General features: G+C 25.2%; 1 protein-coding gene across 1 annotated transcript in view; it reads left to right on the top strand.

Moving 5' to 3' along the window:
* The window catches only part of LOC135931608 (protein disulfide-isomerase A4-like), a 33351-nt gene that overhangs the window by 7337 nt on the left and 13977 nt on the right, over positions 1-12037 (top strand). Inside the window, exons 3-5 of the mRNA XM_065468843.1 lie at positions 7786-7937; positions 8044-8115; positions 8625-8780. Of these exons, the coding sequence (XP_065324915.1) occupies positions 7786-7937; positions 8044-8115; positions 8625-8780 (380 nt within the window). The remainder of the gene's footprint in view (positions 1-7785; positions 7938-8043; positions 8116-8624; positions 8781-12037) is intronic.

Genomic DNA, 12037 nt, shown 5'->3' with positions numbered 1-12037 from the left:
ATAAGGTCAGACTCATTTAGAGATTGTTAAAACTTAATTATTTATAACAACGAACAAATTTTAAGTTGAGATTATCAAAATGTTTTTTTTTAAAAAAAGCTAAGGACCAATATATATTTTTATTTAGTTTTTATATTTTTTTTTTACATATTTTTATATAGTTTTAATATTTTAGTGTTTTATCATATTTTTTTAAATTATAACAATATCAATATTATCAAAATAAAATTTTAAAAAATAAAACAAATAACAATGGCAATATTTAGAAGTTTTGGAAGCAGGAAAATTTATTTCCTTTTTTGAGAAAATTAGAGGGTAAAATTTTGTCAGCCCAGGCAAATTCTGTTTCTAGTGAAAGGCTATTTTTCTGTAGCCAATCGCCTATTAGAGGAAAGGCGTACACAATTGAAATAAAAAAAATAGACATTCTTCTTTTTCTAAGTAAAAATTTGGATTTATAATATGTATTTATTTTTTGTTATTATGGATTATGGAATTAAAGAAATAAATAAAATAAATTCAATAAAGTGAAAAAATTATAGCATTAAAGTTTTGAAATATTTAAAAACACCGTGAATTTTCGGGCGTGAAACAAAATATTGCCTTCGAGTATTTAATGATTTAAAGCATAAAAGTAATACAATATTAATTATCTCTAAAAAATAAAATTTTCTGGTGAAAATATAATTTAATTGTTTTTTTAAAAAAAAGATTCCGAATCCCCTTAAATATTTTTTTAAAAAAAATTTATTTTTGTTATAAATATCTGAACCAGGAGGTTCCAGCAACACAAATTTCTGTAGAAAGGGCTTTTTGTGTTATCGTCACTACGAACAAAAAGGAATCTATTTATACTTGAAAATATATAGCTTATATGTTCAAATAAATATTTAAAAATGAGTTATTTTGAATCTTATATATTTTTTTTATATATAATTCATAAATGCTTATAATAAAAATAAATTAAAAGATGGTGTTGCTTCAATAAAAAAAAATTTCTAACCGTAATGAACCTTTATAATTAGCTGAACCGAACGGAACCTTTATATAAATTCCTTCTCAAGCACCGTAACCAAAACGTAACTATTATAATTTTTTATATACTGAACCGTAACCAAACTGAACCGTTATAAATAACGGTTCGGGTCCCTGCTTAAATGTTGCAATAATTCGGATTTTTTGTAAATATATTTTTTAAAACAAAAAAGCCTTAACCTCATCCCTTTTCATTCATTATATTTCTTAATTTTATACTATTTACTTTTTTTAAAAATTCTCTTATTAAATCCCTTATTTTGGTTTTTTAATTATATGGTGCCAGCCGCAAAAAAGAGCATGGGGATTCGGAATATTTTTTAAATATTTTTTTTAAAAATATTTAAAAAAAAAGATCCCGAATAAAACGTGGGGATTCAAGATCTTGAATCCCCACGTTGGGATTCCGAATCCCACATGATTCCCCAATACGACATATATATTATTAAATAAATCAAAAGAAACTATATTCTAAACCCTGCCTCCTTTCGATTATTCAAACATTTGAATGTTGATGCATAATGCACTAACTAATAAAAATTTTAATACTGATATATTGCCTATCATTAATGTTAAGCCCGATTTGATCGATTTTTAAAAAGACCTGAATAATATTATGTAATCATGGAGATTTTATAGATGACAGATAGGTTTTTATTTTACCAAATCTCGAGGCTTACTTATTATTTTGCTAAAATCCTAATTTGGCCATTTTTAAGAAATCGAAAGGGGTCGGCCGAAAAGTGATTGATTTGACAATGACCCTACAAAGAAGTATTAAATAATACTAAGAATTAATACCTATTTTGTTGTTAATAAGCTAAGTTACAATCAGAAATTAATAAATAAAATATATCAGAGGGCTAGATCGTATTTTAATTTTTTTATATATACCACCGGGCTGGGCCTAAAATTATTTATAAAAAAATATCCGAACAGGGCCGGCCATATATATCAAATTAAATATTTTAAATCGCTTTTATTAGCTAAAAATCTATTATAAATATAATATATTTTAAAAAAATCCGGGCCGGGCTAGCCGTATATTGTAAATTAAATATTTGTAATACCTATTATTAGCTATAAAAATTTATTATAAATAGAACTGTATTTATATTGATATAAAATTTATAAAAATATTATTTAAAAATATCCTAAATAAAAAAATATATGTATATTATTTTAAAAATAAAATAAATTAACCAATCACAAAAGAACAATAATATATCAAAAAAAAATAACATAAAAAACATTTAAAAAAATAACATTCAATATAAAAAGAAGTCCGAGTCAAAAAAACGACCCAAACTCTGGGTCGGGGTCGCGACGTTTGAACAACATAATAATGAGCCCCTCCAAAAAAATAGTAACCTAACTTAATATTCTAAATAATTAATATTAAGTATAAATTATTACCTTTTTTGAAAAATATAGCCAGGTTTATATATTGAATATATTTTCTATATTTTAATTAGGTTTAAAATAATAAAAAATTAGAGTAAAAAATAAAAAGATAGGTAAATTTAGCACTTAAATAAGATAAAATAGGCCATTATGAAGTAATAATTAAATCTTTATAAGCAAATATCGCAAAATTGACAGAGCTGTACCGTCATAAAAATTAAAATTTTTTTAATTTAGTTTTTATTTTTTTATATATTGAAAATAAATAAGTTATTATCCACTTTTAGCTTAAAAATATTTAAAAACTGGAGGAAAACAAAACAATTCTAGACCAACATTAAAATCCTAAAAACCCCGAAATATTTTATGTTTTTTTAAATATTAAAAAACATTACTGCCATCATAAGGAATAATTTCTTTTTAAATTTGAAAATTTAATTTAATGTAACTATATAAAAACAAAAATTTATTAAACTTGTAGCGGTAGTGGAACGATATATTTTTTCGCAATGATTGCATTTTTTGTGTGATTTATTTGGACTATAATTATAATTTGATTTAATATTGAAACTACTATTAATCGCAGAAGAATTTAAATCCTGTTCTATTAGTGAATCCGAAAAAGGCTCCAACTAAAATTATAAATATATTAAAATAAAGGTTATAATTGCATAAAATCGAAATAATATCATAAAGGTTTATGGTTATTGATTTACTTGATTTTCTCTATCATCTTGAGTTGACCTTGATGGCGTAGAACTTGAACTTTGTGACATCACACTAAGAAAAGTTTTATATAAAAATAATATTTAAGAAATGATTTAAATTGGACAACTTTTATTAATAAAATTTATGTTAATAATATTAAATTATAATTTTAAAAACAAAAAATGAATAAAATAAAAAAATTTAGATTTATACCCCTAAAAATAATAAAAAAAAATTTGGAAAGTTAAAAAAAATTTGGAAAGTTAAAAAAAATGATTATTAATCATATCCCTATCCCTAACAATGAAGAAAAGAAAAAATCTCAACAAATTTGCCGTCTAGCTGGCACCACTAAAAGTAAAATAAAATATCTTTTATAATTTTAGAATTTAAATAGTCACTTCACTTCCATATGGAATTTTTAAACTAATAAAACAATAAATTTTTTAAATAAGTATTTGCGATTCCGGATGCATTTTTCAATTAAAATATGAATTTTTTTAAATATAATTTAATAATTTAGGCGAGCTATATTTTTCATAAATGTAGTGTTAAGTCGAGTTTTTTTAAGTCGTACTTTAATTCTGAGCGTTTTCCGTACCTTTTCATGATGGCTAAAGATTTTTTGTCGCAGCAATACATCCGTTGAGAGCGAGCGTGTCTTCTCAAGAGGGGTGGACACCGTAACAAAGAAAAGAAATCGCATGGCCTCCGAAACACTTAAACAGTGTTTATGTTTAAATTCATGGGATATCAATATCATGAATAATAAATTTTATACATAATTTTTATATCTATATATATTGTTAAATTAAATTTTTTGTACATTAATAAATATATATAATTTAAATAAAAATATTTAAACTATAAATGTATCAAATATTTAAGATGTTTTGAGCTTAGTATTCTTATTTCAGGCTGTTGTTTTTTATGAATACTGTAGAATATTAGTGTTTTAATATTATTTGACTTTAAATTGATAACTAAAATAGTTTTTGATATTAAGATTTAGAATTTTGAACACTTGAGAAAAATTACACATTAAAATTGATACTGGGATTAACTTTGAACCATGTTATAAAGCGCTATACTTTTTTTCAGGCGTTAATTATTCACTATTTTATTAAGAAGAATATTATGAGAGCAATTTTTCTCATAGATTATATAAAGGTATAGATATCTATTATCGTAATTTCAGGATTAGTCAATATTTTTCTTGCTAAATAGGCTTAAAACGAGAGATTTTAAATAATAAATGCAATATAAAAATTATTAAGATATATTTATAATTAATTCTAAAATCTTAATCCTTTAAATTAATATTTAGAAATCTACACAATCTAGTTTCCAATATAATTTAAAATGTCACCGATAGAGATTGATATAAAAGATATTGGTGCAGATAATATATACAAAGTTATTTCTCTGTACAATGGTATGTAATTTCCTTCATGAGATATCGCATAAAATTTATTCTCGAAAAAAAAAACAAGGTATAAATATCATTGTATGATGTGCCAAGTAACTTTTATCCTAACTAGTAACTTCAAAGATTTAAGAATTTTATTATAAATTAAAATTACAAGAAATATATTAGCATCTCATTTTATCACTTAAAAATATTATGTACCTTACTACTCGTATATATAATAACCATTTTTTGTCCCTTATCTATGATACATCCTCACTGATGTTTTAATTTAACATGTTTAGGATATATATTTTTAGCTATTTCCTTTAAAATAATTGAGAAAAGTTCAAAAATAACGATTATGACAATTGTCACCTATCTATGATACATCCTCACTGAATTTTTAATTTAACATGTTTAGAATATATATTTTTAGCTATTTCCTTTAAAAAAATTTGAAAAAGTTCAAAAATAACGATTATGACAATTGTCACCTATCTATGATACATCCTCACTGAATTTTTAATTTAACATGTTTAGAATATATATTTTTAGCTATTTCCTTTAAAAAAATTTGAAAAAGTTCAAAAATAGCGATTATGACAATTGTCACCTATATATGATACTTCCTCACTGAATTTTTAATTTAACATGTTTAGAATATATATTTTTAGCTATTTCCTTTAAAAAAATTTAAAAAAATTCAAAAATAGCGATTATGACAATTGTCACCTATATATGATACATCATCACTGAATTTTTAATTTAACATGTTTAGAATATATATTTTTAGCTATTTTATTTAAAAAAATTTGAAAAAATTCAAAAATAGCGATTATGACAATTGTCACCTATCTATGATACATCCTCACTGAATTTTTAATTTAACATGTTTAGAATATATATTTTTAGCTATTTCCTTTAAAAAAATTTGAAAAAGTTCAAAAATAGCGATTATGACAATTGTCACCTATATATGATACTTCCTCACTGAATTTTTAATTTAACATGTTTAGAATATATATTTTTAGCTATTTCCTTTAAAAAAATTTGAAAAAATTCAAAAATAGCGATTATGACAATTGTCACCTATATATGATACATCATCACTGAATTTTTAATTTAACATGTTTAGAATATATATTTTTAGCTATTTCCTTTAAAAAAATTTGAAAAAATTCAAAAATAGCGATTATGACAATTGTCACCTATCTATGATACATCCTCACTGAATTTTTAATTTAACATGTTTAGAATATATATTTTTAGATATTTCCTTTAAAAAAATTTGAAAAAGTTCAAAAATAGCGATTATGACAATTGTCACCTATATATGATACATCCTCACTGAATTTTTAATTTAACATGTTTAGAATATATATTTTTAGATATTTCCTTTAAAAAAATTTGAAAAAATTCAAAAATAGCGATTATGACAATTGTCACCTATATATGATACATCCTCACTGAATTTTTAATTTAACATGTTTAGAATATATATTTTTAGCTATTTCCTTTAAAAAAATTGAAAAAAGTTCAAAAATAACGATTATGACAATTGTCACCTATCTATGATACATCCTCACTGAATTTTTAATTTAACATGTTTAGAATATATATTTTTAGCTATTTCCTTTAAAAAAATTTGAAAAAATTCAAAAATAGCGATTATGACAATTGTCACCTATCTATGATACATCCTCACTGAATTTTTAATTTAACATGTTTAGAATATATATTTTTAGATATTTCCTTTAAAAAAATTTGAAAAAGTTCAAAAATAGCGATTATGACAATTGTCACCTATATATGATACATCCTCACTGAATTTTTAATTTAACATGTTTAGAATATATATTTTCATCTATTTCATTTAAAAAAGTTCAAAAATAACCATCATAACAAATGGCTCTTTTCTATGGTGCATCTTCACTTAAAAATTTTAAAAAATAACTATGATGAATAGTTAATCCAGAGCATTATAATTTAAAGAAGTTTTAAGTAACTTTCCCGCCTATAATATTAATATATACTAAATGTTATTTGACTTTTGGTCAAAAAAAATGATCTAGATATTGGGTTAAGGGTGAAAAAAAGCAACCCTAACTTTAAGTCGTCTTTAAAAAGAAAGATCCATATTTTGAGTCGGATTGAATAAAACGACCCGATGTTTGAGTCTGAGTCAGAAAAACGACCCAAACTTTGAGTTGGAGTCGAAAAATACGACCCAAACTTCAAGTTTGAGTCGAAAAATACGACCCAAACTTCAAGTTTTAGTCGAAAAATACGACCCAAACTTCAAGTTTTAGTCGAAAAATACGACCCAAACTTCAAGTTTTAGTCGAAAAATACGACCCAAACTTCAAGTTTTAGTCGAAAAATACGACCCAAACTTCAAGTTTGAGTCGAAAAATATGACCCAAACTTCAAGTTTAAGTCGAAAAATACGACCCAAATTTCAAATTTGAGTCGAAAAATACGACCCAAATTTTGAGTCGGAGTCGTAAAAAACGACCCATATTTTGGGTCGAGGTCGTTTTTTTCGGCTTGGACTTGGGTCGGAGTCGAAAAAAACGACCCATATTTTGGGTCGAAGTCGTTTATTTCGGCTTGAACTCGGGTCGAAGTCGAAAAAAACGACCCAAACATTGAGTCGGAGTCGAATAAAACGACCCGAGCTTTGGGTCGGGGTCGCGACTCGCGGCGTTTTAACAACACTACCCATGACAAATTGAAAATCTTATAGTGTTTTTTGTTTTCATAGTTTACAGTTAATTATTAGAAAATATTTAAAGATATGTGATAAATTAAAATCATGAATAAATCATTATTTTTTATCAGATTGTCTTTGTATGATATGGGATTGGATTTGTGATATATAGTAGACCTTTATTTTGTTATAGAAAAATAAAAATATGACCAAAACATATTTGAAAAATTTTAAAAACTTTAATATTAGGGTTTCTTAAAGTTTTAAAACTTTAGATGCCAGCTTTGGACACAATTTCATATAATTTTTTTTGAAAAACTGCTAACATTTTTTGCTCCCAAAATTTGCACAATATTTAAATATATAGGAATTTAGCAATCTATAATTTTAGTCTAACCCAAATGAATATTTTTTTTAAAATATGGCTCAATTAAGCCAGGTACAGTTTGGACCTACTTTAGCAGATCTTGGCAATAACCAAATAATTACTATTAAAATATTTATTTAAATGGCAAAGGTGTGGTCATTGCAAGGCCCTCGAACCGCATTATAAATCAGCTGCTAAGGAATTAAACCAAATATCTGATTTGGATGAACATGATTTTATTAAACTGGCTAAAATCGATGCAACCCAGAATAAAAATATAACCTCGAAATATGAAGTTAAAGGTTTGAAATGTTTTTTTTTAAAATTCATGCAAATGCAAAGTCAAAAAGATAAGGCTATAAATTTTTGTTGAAATAATAATTTTTATTTATATTTCGATATTTTAAGGTTATCCCACTCTGAAAATATTTAGGCGTGGAGTAGCTTATGAATACAATGGGCCTCGCGATAGTTCAGAAAGTGAGTCAAAATTTTTATTCTCGTTTTAAATTATTATTAGTGTAATTATAATTTGGTGAATCGCTTTTTTTTTGAAACCAATACATCTATTAAATAGATAAAAGGGTTTGATTTTTATACTTATATTTTAATAATTATTGGTGAATAATGTCCTATGATTATTAAATCACTTCACTTAGGGCAAGCCAAGCTTTCAGCTTAAAAAAATGACTTAAAACCTCAGTTAAAAGATAGGCGATTTAAAAATAATCATTAATGTAGAGGGAAAAAGAAAGAAAGAAAGGAATAATCGTCATGAAATGATTTTTTATATTGTTAAATCTAAAAAATTATTTTGGCATTTTACCTTATAAAATATCAATATCTAAAACTTTACTGTATAATTAGCATGCTCTTGAAGTGATGCTTGTGAGAGATTTAAAACGATATTTTTAATATGAAGTTTGACAAAATATAATTGGCTATATTACCAATATAATCCTGGTAAATCAATATCGTTTATAATTTAGATATCGTAAAATACATGCTGAATCAAATGGGCGATGGCAGCAAAGAATTCGAAAACTTGAAACAAATGAGAAATATTATGGCACCAGAAGAGGTCACTTTCATTGGCTTTTTCGAATCTAGGGAGGATGCTAAATATCATGTCTATCTTGATGCATGTAAAAATAAATTAAAATTAATAGAAGCTTACTTTTAATCTACCCACCTAACTTTGAAGCGATTTACCCTCTTTTGCGGGCAGAGGCGGTTATATACTATTGGATGAGGCGTTCAAAAAAGCTTTGTTACCGAGAAATATTTATTGTGCTGTGCTAATAGTATCATTAGGTTATTAAACGGTCTATTTAAAAAAAAGGCGAATCCAATATTTTAGCCAAATTTTTTTTTACTCAGCTTCGAGATTTCGTTAATAAATGTCCAAACCGTTCTGTCATCTATGAGTAAAATCACCAAGCTTGCGTAATATTTTTGGTTAAATATTTTAGCCGTTTTTAAAAAGCCAGCCGTTTTGCAATACTAAATATCACATATGTAAAAAGGGTAAGCTAAAAGCCTTTGTTAATTTTGTTTTTTCTTCTCTGTATGAAATTAGTTATTACATATCGTTCTTTTTATATTTATCTGTCGACATTGGAGGTTTGAAATTTTTTTTTGTGCAAATGTAAAATCAATTTTAGAGAATTATTTAGGTTTGAAATATATTTAAAAAAAAGAGAAAATTTTAACTTAATTAGACGAAATTTACATAACTGGAAAGTTGTATCGATATCATCGCATTATAATGGGACTAAATGAGTTATTGCATTTTATTTGTCAGGAAGTGGGATTAGGCTCCTCTGATTGCGTGGAATATTAAAAGTAGTAAAAGTGATCAAACCATTATATTTTTGCTCTTCATTTTACTTATCTGAGAACAATGACATTTTTTTTGTCCCAGCAAAGAACATCTAGATATTATTCGGTTTATACATAATGCACGAAATTATAAAATAAAATGAATTTTATTTATATATTATTTAGCTTTATCTAATTTTAAAATTATTAATTCTTTGGACAAAATAGGATTTATTATTAAAAATTTTTTTTTAAAAAAATAGTTCTTATTCAAAATGGCAAATATTAAAAAAAACAAGATGGAGGGAATTTTATTCAATGCACTCTATTATACACTAATGAAACATTGCCTAAAATATTTTGTCAATCATTCTATTTAATCATTAATGTTATGTTAACTGGAGCTGCAACACAATGCAACTAATTAAACATATTTAGGGCAAAATATTAGGGGATTTAAAATCACTTTGAAAAGGATTATAAAAAAAAGATTACATTTTCAGAAATCTTGTCAAAAAATGTCTTTCGGGACGTTTTTAAATTTCTCTAGTCAGTTTGTTCAAAACTGAATTCATAGGTACGATGTAATGATTTAATCGAGTTTATAAAATCTTTTAATAAAATTTTCTATAATCATTAATATATATATTTTTTTTATATAATAAATTTTTTTTTATTTCCAAATTAATATTAACTAAAACTACTATAAGATAAAATTTTGATTTTAAATATTAACATACCATATCTATATAAAAGTAAGGATAGAAAACTTTAAAAAAATATATATTTAGGTTAGGTCGGCGGGACTTAATGACCAATGTATAGATATACAGTTGGATCGGCAAATTTCGGATATTTTTTGAATCACCTGTGATTAAACTTTGCTCTATTGTTTTGAATAATTTTACTTGAAGTCCAAATGTTATATAAGTGTGAGACTACCAGAACAAACAAAAGATTATTAAGGTGGTGGTTTGTCTAGGTATTTTCAGCTTTCATGGTAGAGTTGACAGAAAAAGATCTGGCAAAACGATTTACACAAGTATAATCCCAAGCAAGGGGTATACCTAACCTAGGTTCCAGAAAACTAGCGTCATCCCATCAGGTCTGAGGCCAGAGGGTTCCTGTTTAGAAGGATTTGTAGATTTCAAGATTCTATTTATAATCAAATTGATTGCATAGTGCCTGGGTAATCTCTTTTTTGAAAAACGAGTAGAGAGTGATGACACAGGCTATCGATATGAGTTTTAAAGATGACACATGTCGGCTTTACGATTTCACAACCTAAACAAAGACTGATAGCTATTCTTAGTTATTCATTGGTTAGGAGCAAGTCGAAATTAGTACTAGGTATTGTTTCTAACCATTAATCAAGGTGACATATGGCTGAGACTGGAATTATTTGATCTGGCAAAAGAGTCGTGTTATCAGTCTTAAGTGAAAAGATGTCACAATTATTGTAACTCGACTAAAGGTTTTTAATTTTATTTTGTTAATAATCGAAAATGGGAAAAAGGAGGAAAAAGGAAGAAAAAACTAAAGGTTTTTAATTTTATTTTGTTAATAATCGAAAATGGGAAAAAGGAGGAAAAAGGAAGAAAAAGAAAGGTTGCTCCATAGTGTATAGAATATATTATATTATAAAAAAGAATTCTTTTCATATAATATGTAAATGAAACGAATATATATAGCGCGATTGTATCAATTAAATTAATTATTAATCACTTTTGTAAAAACTGTTATTAATCGAAATGGTACCAATAAAATAAATAAATGATATTTATTTAACATTTTAAAAAAAATCTCATAAAATTCGCCATATTGAGGTTATATTTATATCTTTGTATATTTTTCCAGATTTTTCCCAAACGGATATTTTAAAAATTCATATTTCTAAAGTATTCAATTTGGTAATGTAATATTTTATATATATTATTTATTTATTAATTTATATATGTATATCATTTTTTTATATATAATACATCCTATTTTTAATAATTATATTAATAAAAATGGGCTTCAATGAATTCCACTATGCAGAATGCCGTCAACTGATGAAAGGATATTAGTTCGTGCTTCAAAACAGTTTTAAAGAAAGAAATCAAAATATATAATGATGAATCCTCTGCCTCAGAAGATAATATGCCTCTTGTAAATTTATTATATACTCCCACATATTGGTAAAATGTCGTCGATTGATTCCTACACCATCTATTTACTTTGATAAACTTATGGGCCGAAAAATATCGGAGATGCTGAAACTCCATAAAAAATAATTCAATTATTTGTATCTTTTCTTCCGGAATTCGGCATTTCAAACTAATTTAAATTTAGTCTAAAGCATGAAACGTTAAAATAAATATTTGTTTTCCTTATTTATTATTAAATCCATTTTATAGATTTAAATCTCCCGATATTTTTGAAATTGGAATAATTTTTTTAACGAGAACATGCTATAATGGGGATGAAAAAAACCAGTTTTCCGAAATTATTGGAGCATAATTATAGATTTCCACGATCAGTATATAGCCACACTAATGCCTGTAAATTGATTTGAATAGCTTCTTATTCATATCCATGC

The sequence above is a fragment of the Gordionus sp. m RMFG-2023 genome, chromosome 1, assembly GCF_954871325.1.
Source record: "Gordionus sp. m RMFG-2023 chromosome 1, tfGorSpeb1-WG-v2, whole genome shotgun sequence".
NCBI classification, from domain to species: Eukaryota; Metazoa; Nematomorpha; class Gordioida; order Chordodea; family Parachordodidae; genus Gordionus; species Gordionus sp. m RMFG-2023.
This window is presented reverse-complemented; position numbering and strand designations above follow the sequence as displayed.